This window comes from Neltuma alba, unplaced genomic scaffold, assembly GCF_004799145.2.
Source record: "Neltuma alba isolate B1F8T4 unplaced genomic scaffold, ASM479914v2 tig00005063_pilon, whole genome shotgun sequence".
In the NCBI taxonomy this organism is placed as follows: Eukaryota; Viridiplantae; Streptophyta; class Magnoliopsida; order Fabales; family Fabaceae; genus Neltuma; species Neltuma alba.
Window position 1 is genome coordinate 59864 of NW_021633966.1, and position 18842 is coordinate 78705.

The following is an 18842-nucleotide window of genomic DNA, read 5'->3' on the forward strand; positions in this document are numbered from 1 at the left end:
AAATAATACCAAATACGTTCCTGAACACAATGAATGATTATTTTATTTCATATTCATATACACGAGAAAGCCAGTGCTTCCAAATTCAAAAGTGCTATTACTACGCTCAACAACACATAGGATCATCTGTCTATTCTGCAGGCATTTCTCTCTTTCCCCATAACAACGAAACATCATTACCCCCAAAAAAAAAAAAAAACTGGAAAAACGAACAACCAAATTGAGAAGCGAATGAATTATTTTTAAAAATAGCGGAAAACACAAGCAAAAAAGATAGAAGAACAAAATAGGAGGAAATCACGTAGGTTTACTAGATATATGGATATATAGACAAGCTTTTTCCGCTCATGTTTCTGTGTGGAGTCATTGCCAGTCAGAAGTTGGAGTAATCTTACACCTCGCGAATGACAAATTCTTTACATCATTCCTCCTTCAATAAAGACACACTGGAAGCCATAACTCGCAACAAAAGAGAATAGAGAGGTGAGGGCGAGAGAGCTTAAGCTCGGGTTTTGGATTCTTTCGGCTGTTCAATTGCTCGAGTGAGAGGCAAATAAAAATGGAATGGACCCAAGTAAAAGGTGAACTCCATCTTTATCACCTCACCTGAGAAACTAAGAGTGGGGGATCCAAGTCCAGTTAAATTCGAAACCAGCCATCAACCCAAGAAATGTTCACAGTTTAGAAAGTGATCCCATATCAGTCTTAAATCCTGTTTAAGCATCTCTGAGATCAAACTGACATCAACTTTTTCCACCTATTGGAAACAGAAGATGCACAATGTCAGTAAAATGCTTCACAGCTAATATATACACACACATATATAAAAATTACATATATAGGCCTAAATATTCCATTATTATAGGTCGATAACCTTTTTATATGCTCTACTTTAGCAATTTTCTTGAAACAAAAATGTGTTACCATATTGTAACTTTTGTATAGAGTCAGATTTCTGCGTGTAAGAGCCGGGCTCAATTATTTTCTTAATAGACCAAGTAGACACCGGCCCAAACCTCCATTAGAAGATCAGGACTTGAATCTTGAACGCTTTCGTTACTAGGAAGAGGAGAAGTCAATCTATCAATTACAAAGTGACATAAAGCAATTCCAGAGAAATCTGCAACTAGTAATCCCTAAGTTCCAAAACGGTTATCTGAAATTCAATCATAGATGTGATGCTTTAATTTATTTCCTCTCATTCTAGTTGAAATCTTTAAATAATACTACACTCAAAACTGAATAATTAAATATCACGGTATGCTCAGAGCCTAACATTTAGTTTATATGCTGAACTGCATATTCTCAGAAGAGCCCATGGCACATACGTGGTTCAAGATTACACTTAGCTAAGAGCCCAAGTCCCCGGTATATAGTCTTCCCGCCACATTAATTCTTAAATAAAAATTCAATCCAACCAATCTCGTGCAAATTTAACTTCCACTTCTCATTAATGGAGATCATTAGATTGTATACCTTGTCCAATGCTCCTAAATTACTTTAGAGGACTAAATCCTGGCATCTATCTAAATTTCCGTCAATAATAGGAAAGTATACCCTTTTACTTAAACCTGATACTTGTTAAAGCATAATATTCGAGTACTAAAAGCTCTAATCTAATGATAAAACATTACCAGTAGATGAAACCTAAAAATAGCAAAAAGAATAAAAACCAGAACTCTCAACTTCTACTAATGTTCCTTTCTTTTACCATCTCATATCAACATAAACTATAATTACCTGTAATTCTGAGACAATTCCTTTCAGCTTCAAGTAAGCTTCAGAAGCAGATTCACCAGTAGACATCCTTAAATCAAATCGATCAGCATGTCTCACCTTCAGTCTTAGCGATGGAGTTCTGTAAGCTTTAGTTATAGTGTGCCAGACCCCAACCACAGAAAATCTATCTCCGGAAGATGTTTTCCCTAGGGTCCATCTTAATCCGCCCTTCACATTTGGATCTAGAATGGCAGAATGAATCAGATCTTGAATGCATTGCATTTCATCATCCTGGAATGGAGTGGACACATGAATTACATCGGGAAAGCTACAGATTTATGAGTTTCCAAGCGTAATCATTACAATTACAAATTCAAGGCTTCAATATGATAAATATGATATAATGACACAAGAAAATACAGATGTTTTCCCTCAAGGATTCTACATTCAAAATCTTTTTTAGGGGAAAAAAATTCCTCTCACATTCTCTCTGTTTTTCTTGGGTCACATTATGAGAGTACCTCTACCCACGCCACCGCATTCTGACCATTTTAGTTAGCCTCATACGGCTATTTTCCTCTTTTATCAACTAGAATTGCTGTAGAAAAGTTATGAAGGGACGAAAATGAATTACAACCAACAAAAAAGTTGGACAACATATAAACTGCAACAAATGTGCAATTGCAATGTTATGCAATGAGAAAGCAACTTACTTTCAAGGACGTCAGAATCCTTTTGGTGCACAACATTAGCCTCAAATCAAGATTCTTAATAAGAGACGATATGTCAGTGACCATGTGGCGTACTTGATTCAATTCAATCTGCAATACAAATGCTTATGTATAAACAGAAACGTGGAGAAAGAGTTGATTCAATATAAAATGCCAGGAAAAATAAAACATATGGCTGTTTATTTGTACAGTATAGAGCGTATTCTTTTGGTAGTAATGGAAATCCATTATCTATTACCAAATAAATAAATAATAACATATGAAAAACAAGTATGATTGTTCAAAGATGAAGAAAATGACCATTTTAAATTAAAGCGGGTAGTAACTTCCAATGATGATTACTTCTCTAGTACTACTAGGTTTTCCATCAATTCCAGTACTAGTATTAAATTTTTTCACCTAAGCATCCCTAACTAAGTTAAAATTAGAAAACTTGCCTTGTACATTTGAAGCCTACTGTGTTCTTTCACTACACGGCACTTGCAAGAAATAGTCGCGTCTGGTCGGTTGGTGTCAGACAACTATTTGCATAAGAAAGAAATTACACGATCCGGTAACAAACTTGATCTAAATTGATCACAAGATGAATACCAAAGGCAAAACAAAAAACGAGAGGATACCTTAACATGGAACACATCTTTTTCCTCTGCAAAATCAAACCCAATGTTTGGTGACTCTTCGCTAGTAATTTTTTCCATGTACGGAGTAGGAATATTTGTGTAAAATGATCTTTTTGAATCTCCCAACTTAATCCCTGCAGCAAAACCTCTTTGCATTGCTTCTTGCGCAGCGGAAGGTCTCCTGCCCAAATATCAAACCGCACCGTAATGTTTTCCTTCTCGCTTCTGCACTAACACTACGACTAATAGGACAAACGTGTCCGTTACTTGTTAGCAATCACAAATCAGTACTAATATTGTTTCCAAAGTTCTATGCTTAACCTTAGATGACTGGAAGGTGAAATTGAAATTTTGATGCTGACAACTTATAGAACACTCAGTTTATTCAATGGACGGAATACCCCAATTGCGGTCTAGGATAGATTGGTTAAGAACGTATACACAATATCAGCAAATCACATAAAGAGACTGCCATAATCCATTGCAGTCATGAAGAAAATTACCACCAAAATTAACAGGGGGCATACGGGAATGAAGCAATCACAGGGCAGTTAATGGGAAGAGTGATAGTTTACCCATGGAACAGAACCTTGCCAAATCTGGCCACTAAGGTTGGCTTAACTTCTTCAAAAGATCGGACCTGCATCAGGCTTCTCACATTGTCGAAAGAAGAAAGTAGATCTTGAAGCACATTTTCTGTAATGATTTCCGCAGGACATCTCATGCGTGCAACTCCCGTGTCTGGGAAAGAAAAGAAGAAAAACCTTAAGTTGGGATTTTGAGCACCAGTCGAGCAAGAATGCATGAAGTATGAATGAAGACTGCATAATTTGAATCCACGTCCAACCTCCAGTAAGCTGACTACTTTCTACTAAAATAAGGGGTTTTTCTCCAATTTTGCGCTCAATAGATTCCAAGGAAATGGAGCAAAGGTGAACAAAAGGGGGAAGCTGGCTGGTATCATCAAGGCCAACCGCAAACCATTTAGATATGGCCTGCTCTGCATATATGATCTTCCCGCTTCTCTCAGCGTAGGAGTTGCGAGAAGTTAAATTTGGATTTTTCTTTGAGTGAGAAGGGAGCAGCTCGGGTGATGGTAACGGGGCATCCTTGTCCTTAGAGTGGCGCTTGTGTGGAGGTACGTAAGCCATAGCTACGAAGAAGAAGCCCACTGTATCTATGTGTAAAGGAAAAAGCAGCAGCAAAATGCCCTACCAGGAGGAGAGGGTACTGTTAAGAACAGAAATACACTCCATATTCCTTCCTGTGGAGAAATCAAGCGACAGAATTCTCGAATTGACGGGAAAGAGTGGCAGAGGAATGGTCGATAATCGATGCTGCACGAGAAAGCTAATATGAGTGTGATTTTGCTGTGGATCCTCACTTTCTTATGCGTTTCGTTCCAACTTCTAAAGAGAATAAACGCAGCGGCGAATTTGAATTGGAAAGATTCGTCCCACAAGGGCATCGGGAAAGGAACATACGTTTGGGGTATTTGCATATGAGAAAAAAAAAAGTATTAAAAAAATAATTTTTACGTTAATTTTTTTAAATTTTAATTAATTTTTATCCAAACCCCTCAATACCGGGTGTTTTGAAAAAATACCAGCATTGCTGGTGCAATTAATTGGCTATATAAGGGCCAAAAACAAAAATCACGTTTCACATCCTCTCCCCCTGTGCTTGTAAGAAGTGTAAAGTTTGTCGATGAAGATGATGACAGGGCGTAGTGCAGTTAAATCATGACGTGTCATAAAATTCCACGTCGTCATATCCTACCGCCTCCCGCGAGATTTTTACAATCGGACATTTGGAGGCAGGGATCAGAGCAAGTGAACGAGCTTGTGGCAAATACCCTGCCTTGGCGGAACTTGAATATGTGAAGCCCAGAGGGCCCAACCCAACCTACCTCGGACCTGTGCTGTGGATATTATGTTTATCGCCCTACCCCCATGTTATCATGCGTGTTCTGCTGTTCTCCCAAGGGATTTCACGGCACCAAAATTCGAGGCACGCCTTTTGTTAAAGGGTATAAATGACATTTTATTTTAAAGTTACTTTTCGGGTTCCTTTTCCACACGTGTATTAAATAGGGGTTGCACTTCTATTTTTCAGCATTCTCTGCCTCCTTTATCTCCCGTTAGAAAACCCCCCCCCCCATAAAAGGAAATATTAATGAGATTTAAAATTCTCTTCTCAATTCTGATTAAATATATTGAAAGTGATTTTATAAATAAGATGAGAGGAATAGGAATACAAAAACAAATGCGTGTGGACTTTTGTAATCCAATAATCTTCCTGTGTTTGTTCAAAGCAGGGTATGGGTTTGTGATAGTACTTCATTAGAGAGATTAGGGAGACAGGGATGATAACTTGAGATGAAATCCAGTGGCAGATCCTAATCTTATGCTGTGCCTCATTTTCAACACTTGATTGAGGAGCGGTTGCGTCTGAAATTAAGATTACTGTCAACAAGCTTCACGTGCCAATGATTCATTAATTAATTAAGTAAATTACTCCCTCCGTGCTTTATTATAAGAGACAAATAACCAAATTACGTTGATAAAAAAACACTTAAAATTAGTTAAGAATAATTAATATGTAAAAAGTATAATGTTCTTTCCAACAATGTCCTCATTAATAAAGAGAGAGAGTATGAGAAAGAACAATTAAATTATTAAAAGAAAAAAAAGTGGAGGAAGAGAGTATGAGTTGGAGACAAAATAAATAGGAATAAAATAGAAAATCAATACAAAAGAATAGAGACAATTTTTAAGTGTCTCTTATATAAAAAATATGCCTTAAATATCAAATGTCTCCTATAATAAAATAGGAAAAGAGTATTAATTATTAATATGGGATGTGGAGTAGAGCTGAAGAAAGAAAGAAACAGGAGGGTGTTGACTTTTGGGGGTGAGATTGTCAAAGTTTGATTGCGACTTTGAGATGCGGGATGTGAGAGGGCACAGACTCCCCCACACCCACCGGCGGGCCCCCTGCTTGGACTTGTGCTTCTTAGTGTTGACTGCTGCCTCCGTCCAAACCTGCCCTCTCCCTTTGACCATTGTCTTCTTCGCTTCTTCTCCGCTGCCCTCCCCGCATCCTCATTAAATAATCCTCATTCCCCACACACGCAGCCAATTGCGGCTAAAAGTGTGGCTACTTTTAAGCAGGAGGCAGTGTCCAACCCCAGCATTGGTCGGCAGACCCGCCAGCACCCTCCCATTATTACCTACCAGTACTCAAATTCCAAGCCTCTTCCGATTCCACACATCCTAATCCCAAAACCCACAAGGCCTTCCACCTCCTCATCTAATTGCTGTCTCCCTCCTTTTTCACTCTAACCAATTCGTAGCGCTTCTTATCCGGACTAACGGCAGCCTTCGAGTCTCTCCCTTCAAGATTTCCGAATCTCTGCAGCCTGCCCTCTCAAAAATGGATGTGAGTTCGTTTGCCTTTTTGTTTATTCTGGCTCCAACAGTAATGACGAATGCTTTTGAGGGCTGAATTCAATTATTGTAGGAATGGAAGAGGAGCGGTCAGATTCCGGCATTCGGGAACTGGGATTTGGCCAACGACCTGCCCATCACTCAGTACTTCGAGTGTGCCAGACAAGCGGGTCTGGTCCGTCACAGTTCGTCTTCGGGAGAAAGCGATCCTCACGCGTGCGGCGATCGCGATCTCTACGCCCTCGATTTTAAACATCACGTCCCTCCCGCGCCTTCTTCCATTAAAAAGGTTCGCTCTGTCTGCCTTCAAATCCTTCTATTTGTGAATTCATAATGCAATTTATGTGGATTTGGCGGGAGTGGTAACAAGGAGAGGAATGGGCGCAGATGAGGAGGAAGAGGAGCTCGAATGTGAAGGAGAATGGGAATATGAATATGAAAAAGCAAGGCAAAGTGTGGGACGTGAGGGAGGCGCCGGGAAAGGCAGGTGGGAGAAACGAGGGCCTTCCGCCGCCGCCGCCGAGACGGCCGAAGCCAGTGGACCAGGATCTCTATCAGATCCCTCCCGAAGTCCTTCGCACTTCCAAGCGGGTCTCTCTCTCTCTCTTCTCTCCTTTACTCTGATTATTTTCCCCATGCGCATTCATTGCTGGATTATACTCATTGGATGGTTTTATTGTAATGTGGCATGGCAGAGTAAAATGCTGGGATTCATTTCCAAGTGCCTGCTCCCCCGTGGCTGCGTTTCCTGAGCCTTCTATGCATCCATCTGGGTAATTTTCCTTTTTCTGTTGGGTTTTGGCGAGTGAGTGAGATCTGATTTGTATTGAGACTTCAGAGAGGGTGGTAATATGCACTCTAAGCTTGGGGTGATATATATAGATGGAGACGTGTTAGATCTTTTTGGTTCCCCCCCTCTCCCTTTTTTTTCGCCTACTAAATCTTTTTGGGCTTTGAATCATCATGAGCCTTCCAGTCCTCCACCCTCTATTTCACTTTTATCCATCAGTTTTGAAAAACACCGAAAATGCAATATATAATCTTTCGTGTTCCATTCCAATTTATGTGATATTTTAGAATTAATTTTGATAAATGTAGTATTTTTTAAAAATTTAAAAATGCTATGAAGTATTATACATTTGTATTTGTATTAATTTTTTTTTGGGTGTCAAACATAGATCGATATTACTACTTTCAGTCCTAATTATAAGACCTAGTTGACTAATTTGAGGAGATTAAAGAAGTAAGTTAAGTTAGTTATTTGTAATAAATAAGTGTTGTTATTCCTAAAACATCTTTACTGATTAAATGTATTAGTTAAAACTATCATTATTAGAAGGACTATCTTGGAAAAAAATGTATAAATATGAGAGACAAAATGGATTGGGATCTTATAATTAGGACCAAACTAAAAGTCAAACAGGATTTTATGTTAAGAACAGGAGCTAGTACGACATACGTGGTACAATCCAGATCAAAGTGTATTATTCACAAAATAATGCAACTTTTTTCAAAATCCGCGTTATATACGTAGGAAGATTTGAACCTTTTAATTATACTATTTGGACTACTGGCAAGATAAACTTGTTTGATAGATCAGAAAACCTGTACGGCTAAAAAATGACAGTAGTTTTTTCCAAGCAGATAAATTAATTGATGAAAAGATGAAAAAAGCATCGGGGTGCCGAATGTGATTATTCCTGGATGCAGCGTCCAGCGGAGTCATAAGTTCGGATGTTAAGAATTAGAGGCGTCACGGGGTCTCCCGACTCATCGGTCTTCACAAACTGTTTCTACGTCATGATGTGTTGATGTTCGCACTCTAAACGTTCTTAATATCGTAAGTACAAGGTTTTGCTTTCTGCCAAAATATCTCCCTTATATCCCACTACAATGAATTGAAACCCACAGGATTGTATTCAGCTTCCTTCCCACCTAAATTCCTAGGTCGCGAAATGCATTTTTGATCCTTTGAATTTAATCATTTAGCGTATTAATTTCTTGTTGATTAATTAAAATCTTGCTGCATGTTGTTAAATTAACACAAACCTGTTCCTTAACATTCGTCAGTGTTGCCAACTTACCATGTCATGTTTAACCACCAACCAATCACTATCATTGTTTATCTGTTAATTTTATATTACCTCCACTTCTTAATATAAAATCTCATTTGACTTTTATCTTTATCTTAAATATAAGACCTCAATTCATTTTGTCTCTTATATTTATGTATTTTTTCTAAAATGGTCCTTCTAATAATGATAGTTCTAGTCACTATACTTGATTAGTAAGGATATTTTAGAAAAAATAATACTTATTTGTTATAAATAACTAACTTAACTTCTTTTCTCAATCTCCTCACCGACCTTAATTATAAGAGCCAGTTGACTAATTTGAGAAAATTAAAGAAAGAAGTTAAGTTAGTTATTCGTAATAAATAGGTGTTGTCTTTCCTAAAAAATCCTTACTAATCAAGTATGTTGGCTAAAATTATAATTATTAGAAAGATTATCTTGAAAAAAATTGAGTAAATATGAGAGATAAAATGAATTGAGATCTTATATTTAGGACCAATATAAAATTCAAATAGGGTCTTATATTAAGAATTAGAGGTAGTATATCACATCAGTTTCGCACATCAACTTGTGTAAAACTCAAATTTGGTGTCCCGTCGCTTTTTTTAAAAATATTTTTGCCAATTATATTTTGCCCTTTCATCCCCAAAATATGAGCTAGTATACAATTGAAAAATGTTAGTTTAATAATATTCCTGCCACTAAATCAGGAATTAATTATGAAAAGATAGCAATTTTTTTTTTGGTTAGTATAGGTGTCTCTTATTAAAAATAATTCTATTTGAGATACCGTTAAGTATTAAATATAAATACCTCTTTCAATCAAAATTTGAGTATAAATTCATTATGTAAAAGACTAACTTTTTTAACTAAACTCATTTTCATTGGTTGGTAAGAGACATGGGATTGTTGGACATTTTAGGCCCATGTCTTTGTGTACCGCTCACTAAAGTGCCTGACAAAACTTATTACTCAGACTTAGAAGCTGTATGGGACGGCACGTGCTGGGACAGGACGAGTGCGATGGGAAAAGGGCAGGAGCCCGTTAATTCTGGTGGGCTGCGAAGCTGATAGTGACGCCCACGGCTGGGAGAACAAGTCGTTTGTTACCAATAACAATTAGATCTAACAAAAAGACTAGTTTCTCACAACGTGATGAACTAAGATTTAAATTTCAGTTAAAAAAGATGTCCACATTTAATGTTTGACAGTGTTTTAAATATGATTGCTTCTAATAAGAGAATACCTATGTTTTAAGGGAAAAAAATCGGTTGTTTAGCAAAAGAACCTACTCTCTTTTACCAAAAAGGCAAAAAAGAAGCACCTACTCTCTTATTTTCATGTGAACACGTTTGAACAAGTCGGTTGAGGCATCAGTGAGATTCTGAATATTCTCGTGCGGGTTTAGAACCGCCACATACGTGTACATTACATAGAGCAGCAGCCAAAAGATGCTTTCATTTACTTAATAGTAGTAGGAGTCCAACATCAACGAGCGGTACAGAGCATCTGACCACCTTGCTGTGGGGCCATCCCCCTCACTGCCAATTATCAGTGCTGACACTGTGAATAAAGGTTGGCTCCCTAACAAAACTAAAGAAAGGCCCACCCACCTCTTGTTCTTCCCTCCACCATATCAACAATGCCACAAACTCACCCTCACTCACAAAAGCCCCACCGCCTCATTTGCTCTCCCAACCATTATCATTGGTTTGTTTGCTACCTCACACAAACAAATTTAAAACTAATTCGAATGCCGACGCAACCATCACAGGCAGCCCGGCGCCATCAGATGAGGCATCCCAGGAATAGGACTATTGGCTTGCATTCTACAACATGGTGGAGCTCTTTTTCAAATGAGGGAAAAAAAAAAGATTTTTCTTTTTCTATTTAAATGTCAGTGCCTCATTGCTCACAGATAGAGCATGCTAAATGCGGGTAACGTGCTCTTTACACAAAAACTTCACCTCGTCATTTACAGCCACTAGAGAAGAGGCGTACAGAAGAACTTGAGATATTTATTTACAAAGAGGTCAGCTGAAAATTCCCAGAGCCTTACTTCAAACTAAGCCGTGTGTGTTAACGTGGGAGATCTATGGAGCCTCTGAAGAATCCCACTAGCCTTCCTTTTGGCCCTTGAAGTCCCACATTGTGCGAGCTCGGAAAGCGTGCCCCTGGCTTTTTCTTCTTCTCTAATTTCCTTCCATTTTGTTCTATCAGTAAGACAGATTGTGTATAGGATTGCAACACAATTTTCCTTGCAGCTTTCGGATGTGCTCTCCCGCATAATACTGAGCAACAAGGGGACAGCACCAAGATCGCTCATTTCTTCAGCAGCCTTTGGATGGCTAGACAGGAGTGCCAGAATAGCCAACAACTCATCAACTAGAACACGGTCCATGATCTTGTCAAGGATAACCGGAACAGCTCTTTCTCCAACAGTTCTTCCTTTATTTTCATGAACCAAACATAGGTTGAAAATAGCAGAAGCAGCATCTTTCATGGCCAGTGGATGTCCCTCCTCCAAAAGCTCAATTAAATGTTTGATGGCCCCAGAATTTCCAATGATGCCCTTGTTGGAATCAAGTGCTGATAATGTGAAAATAGCTGCCGCAGCATTACTTCTTGCTTGGATGGTTCCAAATTTCAAGGACTCAATCAGCAGAGGGATGACCGTAGGACTCTCAGCAAACATTTTCTTATTATCATCATGAATTGAGAGATTTAGAACAGTAGTGATCAAGTCCTCGTGAAGGTCAGGAGGGACACAAGCCGTACCAGGTGACAATGGACTGAGCAACTGCAACATCACATCACTGGACTCATTAAAAAGGATTCGAAATGAGGGCATTCGCTTTGTTAATAGCCGGAGCTCTTTTGCAGCTGCTTTCTGATCAGAAATAGACATTGACAACTTCTTGAGCAATGAATTTAAATGGCTTCTGTCTGCACCAGTTATTACTTCTTCATCAGTATCCCGAACAAGCTTAGGCGACTCAACTCCATTCTCTCTGCACCAATGTGAAATCATGTCACGGACCAGATGATTTGGAGTAAGGATAGAGTGAGAAAGGACTTGCTGGGTTTGAGGGCATGTCCTGTGGCCTTCATTTAACCATCTTTGGATAAATGGCCGATCATAAGTCTGCAACATAAAAAAAATGAATTAAGGAACACTATAATGAGTAATTATGTCCATACTGCTCTCTGCTTCTATTCCTTCCATCTTTCACTCCTACAAAGCACACATGCGAAAAAAAATTTTAGACGCATGCATGGAAAATTGCTGACAGAAGCCAGTACTGATAGCAGCATCTGCCTAATAATAATAATAACGTCAATGATCTTTTTCTGCCAGTATTTCCTTTGACAAAAGAAATATCATGTGACTGAATCTCCGTCTCAAACAAGTGGGACTTACAACTACTAAACAAAAAATGGACATATAGTCCCTTATATTAACATCTTGATCCATCAAAAGAGAAATTTTCGAAAGAGCAAAATGGTTCGGAACACCCAAGCAAAGATTAAAGGCCGCAGTTTGAACAGCTCTGTTCTCTTTCACTTTTGTAAAAGTCACATGAACCCGCACAATGGTAGAATTATATGCAAAAGGAAACACCAGTATTTTGCCAAAGATGAGTATTGATATTATCATAGCAATGTTCACTCGGTAATCACGGGTCAAAAGCAACGCATCAGAGAAAATTTTTTTAAACAGTGATTCCATATCCATTCACATCGTAAGGCAAGCAGTGAGCACAGGACGTGGACAATTAAAGTCACCACGTGAAAAATTCATTGCCAGCAGAGAACAAATTCATGAGGAATTCTTAAAAATAGATTGGTAATACAAGCAGAGATAGAGAAGGCGCCTAAGAGATGAACAAGAGACGGGGAATCTACAGGATTAGGATGGAAAGAGGACAAGAAACCGGAATTTAAAAAAAATAACCTGTCCGGTGGCCAGGACAACAGGATCATTCATTAGAGCTAGAGATATGGGGCATCGAAATTCCGGGGGAATAGACAAATCATCGAACTTCTGAGGGAAGGAGCCGGTAGATTTACATTTCAAATCCTTGAGAGCAGAAAGAGTTGTAATAGCTTCGTCAAGTCTGGCAAGCGGGAAATCGTCGGCGTCCAGGATAATATTGATGAGCCCCCGCAGTTTGTGCTTCAAGTCCAAAGCCTTTGCATGGGGAAACGAAGTTGAGTCGTTTTCAGAGACGCCTGTCTTCGCCATGATGAGAAGAAAATAAAGGAGGCGAGGAAAAGCGAAGAGATGAAGAAGAAGGGAGGAATTAAAGGGGAAGAGGGAGGAAAATAGAGAGGAAGGGTAGGTGTTGCTTCATTATCTGGCTGCTCGGTTCTTGGTTTGCTTGCTGGATTGTAAACAGCCCAGAAGCAGCAGCATAACTGAGTTGGATTTGGGACTCACTCTCCTTTCAAAGCCATTGCAGCCACTCGCGGGTGCTCCATGCCTGTGCTATGCATTATGCAATCCTTTCCTTGTTTATCCCATTTTTGTCACAACCTGGTCCGGACACTTGTTTTGTCGAACTTTGGTGTGACAGTTTTATTAAAGTAACATATTCAAATAAGACATATGAAAATAATAATTTACACAATATTTATTGATATGTCATATAATATTTATTCATATGCGTACCCAACCGATATAATCTCGTACATGGCCAACCTAAACATTGTTTATTATTTATTACAAATGATCAAAATCATTAAGTACGATAGATTAATTGTCAAACAAAATTAACACAAAATAACATAATCTTAGATTGTTGCCAGAATAAAAAGAAAAGAAAAACGGGTATTCACCTTAGCGCTGTTTCCGTTACATGTTGGGACCGGACCATAGGTCAGCTCCTGATCAAACTGGCTGATCCTCCGATCTGGTTTATGCCACTAAAAATTCTTCGTTCACCGTGATTTCGAATTTGTCTGCAACATAATGGTTTTCTTAGTGGACGATACTTTCTTAGTTCATTTGATATTTATTTTGATTTTAAATATAAAATCCTAATATATTTTGTCTATCATATTTATTTATTTATTTTAAAATATTTTTTATAATAATTACACATATTAAAAATTTCATCAAATAGTAGCTTTAACTAATACACATAATTAACAAAGATATTTTAAAAAAATATATATTTATTACAAATAACTAATTTAACTAATTTTCTTAATCTACTCAAATTAGTCAACAAATTCTTGTTTGATAATTGCTCTTTAGATAAGATTCACTGGGTTCCGAAATTTTCACTTCAGTTTTCAACCCTGAAACTAAACAGGTTCTTGTACCTGCACTTCAAAAATTTTGCTACATACAAAAAGAAATTAAACAATTTCAATGTTTATTAAAATAAGCTTTTTTAATAATTAAAAAAATTAATAATAAATTTGATTTTTTTTCTTTTGGGTACTATGAGAAGATATCTAAATAAATATATGACATTTACAACAAGTCATAACAGTTACAAACATGTTAAGCATTAACGAATGTGGTTATCAATGGGGCACCTTACCTATTTTAAGTTGTATGAGACGGGCTATATTGGAGACCCCCGGCATGTAGCAGCGTTTTGATTCTCAGTTATCACTGATTCACTGTTAGTCGCCTGGCTGCGGCAGCATTGAATCGTATTCCCATACTCTCTCCGTATTAAATATAGGACTTCCAATTATTTCACGCATTTGAAAAAAATTGGTTGGATATAATTAATAATTAAACAATTTCAGTTCATGTTTTTTTTTTTAGGTTGAAAGTACGCCCTTGCTGCTAGGATAGTAAAGTACTGTTAGGATAGTACTACCTCTTTTTTGTCTCATCCCAAAAGTACTGTGAGGAAAGGGGTATGAGAAGAAAATTTGTCTTGCCGTGCCACTTAACATTGGGCAGTTTGACATCCTCCTCCAATCACTTAAGAAAAAATATTTTCATATTATAATATCACCTTAAAAAGCTAATCCAAATACCTATATTGCGTATTTGAATGTCCATTCAAAACAAGCCCAAAAATGGCTAGCTGTTTTTTAGCTATCTATCAAGCATAACCCTCATGTCCTATATATTAGGCATGTTTTGAAAGAAAGAAAAAGCCATTCTAAATAGAAGACGTTGTTTAAATAATTTAACCATCAACATTCATTTTGACACAAGTATGATTCCCTGAAAAACATGCTGAAAATCTTCCATAGTAATTCTAAAGTCTTCTCTAGTTAAATAGCAGAACAAACACATACAAAGCCTTCCAGCAAATTTAAAATCATCAGAGATGAAACATGAACATGAAAACCAAAAGTATTCCACTGGAAAACCAACGTATTATACATGCCAAACTAATAAATAGGTAGACGCTACGCTACCTATGTCAAGATGCCTTATGAGGGAAAACATGTTGAGATAAGACCATTACATGTCCTGAAACCAAAATACCACATTTTAATGAGTTCAGCCAAGCCAGTTCCCGATGTTTCACTGAGACATGAATTACAAATTCAAATGCCCAACCACGTAATCTTTCCTGGTATAAAGCATCAAAATCACGCCAGTATGACATGCCTCCTCACGGCGGTGATTTGGCATGATGTTCAAGTTAAATCTTAGGCAATGATGGCTCATCCAGTCACCAAACACTGCCCTCCCATTTCGTCATCCGAACGGGAGCCAGTGTTCAGGTATTATGATCAATTACATGCAAATTAAACAGTCGAATACATATATAGACACGCCAGTTACATCAGATTACTTACACAATAAGAACGTCAAGGAATTGGGAAGAAGCACGGCACTAGTTTAGGCCCCTTTCTGTGGCAAGGTTTCAAAAGCAGAGACCGTGTTCTCAAATTTAATTCTATGGAGCGGAGCACCACTTTGCTTGATAGCACAAGCTGTCTTTTCTTCCAAGGGACAGCGTGCTTTCAGCATAGAGAATACATGGTTGTTTAATCTCCTTGCTTTCTTCATTGCTTCCAGTAACGCATCCCATCCCTGTTGGCAGAGAAAATGTGACTGTCACGCAAGATATCTCTTGGTGATTTCAATGCTTTTTTTTTTTTTTAATATAAAAAAGCATTGAAATCACCACACACATTTCTAGATCTTCATATCTATAATGAACTTAATCGATCACATCGCTGCTTATTACTCATCTGACACTGAGACGATTCAACAGGCTCCCCATCCCCATCTGTCCTATATCTGATTTCTTCTATACGAGGTAAAAAGATCGCCTAATCTTTACTCATTATATTAGCAGATTCACCACGTGCACCTATTAACGATTTAGACATGATGCTAATTGACAGACACCACCAAATGAGGCAAGGTACCAGAAATGTTAACAACAAACTGCCATCCATCCCTTTTTATCAAGCCTAATTGCTCATCAACGGAACAAACACATGCATTAATCTAATAGATGAAAGCTATTAAACATTATTTATTCTTAGTTCAAGTAATTAAGCATTGTAAACCTGTACATGAAAATGCGAGTTCTTATTTGTTGGAAACACAGATGCAGCCTCTACTTCTGCAATATTGAGGATCTGATATGAGAAGTCGAAGAGCTCAAAATGCAGCTGTTGCCCAAGCAAATATATTACGGTGCAGCCACCCCAAGCCACTGAATCACCCAGCCTTTCATGACTATTTGCTGGTACTTGGACAGATGCTTCTAAATATCCCTGCGTGGTTCAAGCACACTAACACTCATCAAAATATCTTTTTTCTTATTTAAAAAAAAAAAAAAACTGCCATTTCATGAACACATTAAACAATCAAATCTTGTGCAGTTAAAGTATGAATTTTAACATTTTAAAAGGAGAAAGACATGACATCATTAACACAAATTCCTATTAAAAACTCTCAACAACAAACATGGCGAAAATTTATGTGGAGACAATAATACGTCATTTAAATAGAAAATGGTAGTTGATGGTTCTCCTATGACTGAAACTTTGCAACGTTAGCGAAGGAGAATATGTGCGCCAAGTGCTGCCATTAAAAATCAAATAAATAATTAAATGCTCTGGCTATATTAAAGACAGTATAAAGGAACAGAATTTATTTACAAGTTGGAGACCACTGTATATGCGGTAGAAATCTTTAGTAGTTGTAATGTCAATGAAGCCTGTCTTGGGCACAGCACTCCATTTGCTACAGTATTTATCTAACGCAGCACTTGTGAAAGCAAGGGCATACTCCAGCACGCTTCCAGTATTCAAGTTAGCCTTGTATAAAAGATCTGTAGCAGTCAAAAATGCCTGATTAACAAATGACGAGAGACCAAAACAAAAGGACCTTTCAAGAAAGGAAAAACAAAATGAAATGAAATAATTCATAACAGCATATCGACAAATCTTTTTGGTAGTCTGTCAAATCCACAAGTCGAAACATCTTTTGCCATAAAATTAACCATTCGAATATTACCTTAAAAAAGAATTACCGAGAAAGGCTGGACACATGATGTAATCTAACTGATTCATCTCTCTATCACTTGGGAGGAAAAAGGTAGACAAGGAAACAGAAGTGCTTTATAGTCCCCCCCCCCCCCCCAAGGCTCAGTAGTTGAAAGGGCAGAAAAGTACCAAATATCAGGAAAGTCAAATTGACGTTGCCTTAACTAAGAAGATACATTTTCAATATCTTCCTGACCAGGAGGTGTGCTGACAAGACACAAGCTAAAAGCTTCACGCTCCTATATAGGATTCTATTATTGCCATCAATGGTCCTGATCAAAACAACTTGCTAGACAGCAATTCATTTTGCACCAACATAATAATACCCATTTTAGTTTTAACTGGACAACTTTCCTACATAAAGTCATAATTTCCTTCATTCTCTTAACCTTTGAGCAATTCCTTATAATCAATCACGTCCTGATTTACAAGATCATACAACAATTTATTTTTATGGCATTAAGTGCATATGCACATATTCCACCTTCAGTGAAATGAAATAAAAATAACAACACATATCTAATAGCATACCTGCAGCTTCTGCTTGTTTTGCCATGATGTGGAAAGAATTAGGGTTTGGGCATCCCGGGCTTGACACCATCGCAGCAGTTGTTGATCTAAAGAGATTAACAACAGGGCTGTCTCCACCATCATGAGCATTTAACACTTGTCCGTCTGCACCAGGAACCAAGCCCAACCAAGGAGCAGTTTGCATGAAGTGCATTGTATCTCTTTCTCTCTGTCAAGCATATAATATATACTGCTAAGATTTGCAGCCAAAGTAGCCCGCACAGAAAAACTGTTTTGCTTTAGGAAAGTAATTGATGAGTAAAGAAATAAATACATCAAACAAGGAATTCTCCCAACAACCCCCCCCCCAAAAAAAAAAGCAATAATTTGTTCAAATGATATTGTTAATTCCCTTGTAAATCCACATGGGAAACCCCCCGGAAAGCCATTTGCTGAAATCCACAGAATATGCATTGCTTAGCTGTTGCGCATAATATAAATGAAAAATGTTTGCGTATGTAGTTCTGCTATTTTTTGCATCCAAATTAAGTAGAACCATATCACGATAATGCTGAACAATATCATTTTAGTATCCATAATCATTGAAAGTATTATATACAGTTAAGGGCACAAGATTACCAACCAACACAATATCTAGAAGGCCCATCCAGTATAGTACACTTCCAATCTCTTTAATCCCACGGAGAACCTCTGCTTTCAGCTCGGACTTTGCCCCCCAGTTAAGATGTTCTTTAACAAGCCTCACACAGGCTGCAAGAAAATAACCAAATAATTAATTTCAAATGCTTGAGTATAAAATTCAGTAAAAGGCTATGTAAAAGCATTGTCATTGTTGATATCATGAGTTCATGATAATAACCATGAAATGGAAAAAAAAAAGAGTAATAAAGATTTAAGAAGTGCTAATACCTAACAAAGATCCAAATATTTATGATTATCTCAACAACTGTATGCAAGTGTCAAAATTCAGGTGTCTAGGGTCGATAGTACAAAATTGATGGTAAAATTAATAAAGATGTTATACATAGGATATGAGTTAGGTGGTCAAATAAAAAGAGATAAGGAGTTATCAACATGTTCATGTACCTGTCACACCTCCGTCGAAAGGCAGAAGTCCGATAGTTTTCGGCAATGATTCTTGCAATCCAGTGATCATTGGTTCAATCATAGTTATCTGAGAGTAGCGCACATAAAATTTACTGATGCATGGAATTTTTCTTACCCCAGATC

The 18842-nt window shown here is 37.6% G+C and overlaps 4 protein-coding genes across 9 annotated transcripts; 1 reads left to right on the forward strand and 3 right to left on the reverse strand.

The window, feature by feature from the left end:
* Positions 1-276: 276 nt before the first annotated feature.
* Positions 277-4478, reverse strand: LOC114746577 (uncharacterized). Its single transcript, XM_028934798.1, has 7 exons — positions 3918-4478; positions 3646-3811; positions 3071-3251; positions 2888-2971; positions 2433-2540; positions 1741-2010; positions 277-757 (listed from the first exon to the last, which is right to left on the reverse strand). The coding sequence occupies exons 1-7, from the start codon at positions 4219-4221 to the stop codon at positions 659-661; spliced, it is 1212 nt and encodes a 403-aa protein (XP_028790631.1). The 5' UTR covers positions 4222-4478; the 3' UTR covers positions 277-658.
* A 1787-nt stretch (positions 4479-6265) lies between these two features.
* Positions 6266-9703, forward strand: LOC114746575 (uncharacterized). 3 transcript variants are annotated; one of them, XM_028934795.1, is made up of 5 exons: positions 6266-6511; positions 6593-6808; positions 6907-7110; positions 7215-7292; positions 9571-9703. In XM_028934795.1, exons 1-4 carry the CDS (start codon positions 6506-6508, stop codon positions 7269-7271), a joined length of 483 nt encoding a protein of 160 aa, XP_028790628.1. In that variant the 5' UTR covers positions 6266-6505; the 3' UTR covers positions 7272-7292; positions 9571-9703. The 3 variants fall into 3 exon arrangements, with proteins under 3 accessions (XP_028790628.1, XP_028790627.1, XP_028790626.1); XM_028934794.1 differs by lacking the exon at positions 9571-9703 and adding an exon at positions 8164-8632; XM_028934793.1 differs by lacking the exon at positions 9571-9703 and having other exon boundaries at positions 7215-7428.
* Positions 9704-10454: 751 nt separating this feature from the next.
* On the reverse strand, positions 10455-13072 carry LOC114746572 (U-box domain-containing protein 9-like). Of its 2 annotated transcripts, none has more exons than XM_028934787.1 (2): positions 12550-13072; positions 10455-11739 (listed from the first exon to the last, which is right to left on the reverse strand). In XM_028934787.1, exons 1-2 carry the CDS (start codon positions 12838-12840, stop codon positions 10660-10662), a joined length of 1371 nt encoding a protein of 456 aa, XP_028790620.1. In that variant the 5' UTR covers positions 12841-13072; the 3' UTR covers positions 10455-10659. The 2 variants fall into 2 exon arrangements, with proteins under 2 accessions (XP_028790620.1, XP_028790621.1); XM_028934788.1 differs by having other exon boundaries at positions 10455-11829; positions 12550-12623.
* Positions 13073-14981: 1909 nt separating this feature from the next.
* On the reverse strand, positions 14982-18799 carry LOC114746574 (protein PIR). Of its 3 annotated transcripts, XM_028934790.1 has the most exons (7): positions 18699-18799; positions 18235-18362; positions 17613-17820; positions 16695-16867; positions 16098-16307; positions 15375-15612; positions 14982-15042 (listed from the first exon to the last, which is right to left on the reverse strand). In XM_028934790.1, exons 1-6 carry the CDS (start codon positions 18778-18780, stop codon positions 15418-15420), a joined length of 996 nt encoding a protein of 331 aa, XP_028790623.1. In that variant the 5' UTR covers positions 18781-18799; the 3' UTR covers positions 14982-15042; positions 15375-15417. The 3 variants fall into 3 exon arrangements, with proteins under 3 accessions (XP_028790623.1, XP_028790624.1, XP_028790622.1); XM_028934791.1 differs by lacking the exon at positions 14982-15042 and having other exon boundaries at positions 15176-15612; positions 16104-16307; XM_028934789.1 differs by lacking the exon at positions 14982-15042 and having other exon boundaries at positions 15176-15612.
* Positions 18800-18842: the final 43 nt, after the last annotated feature.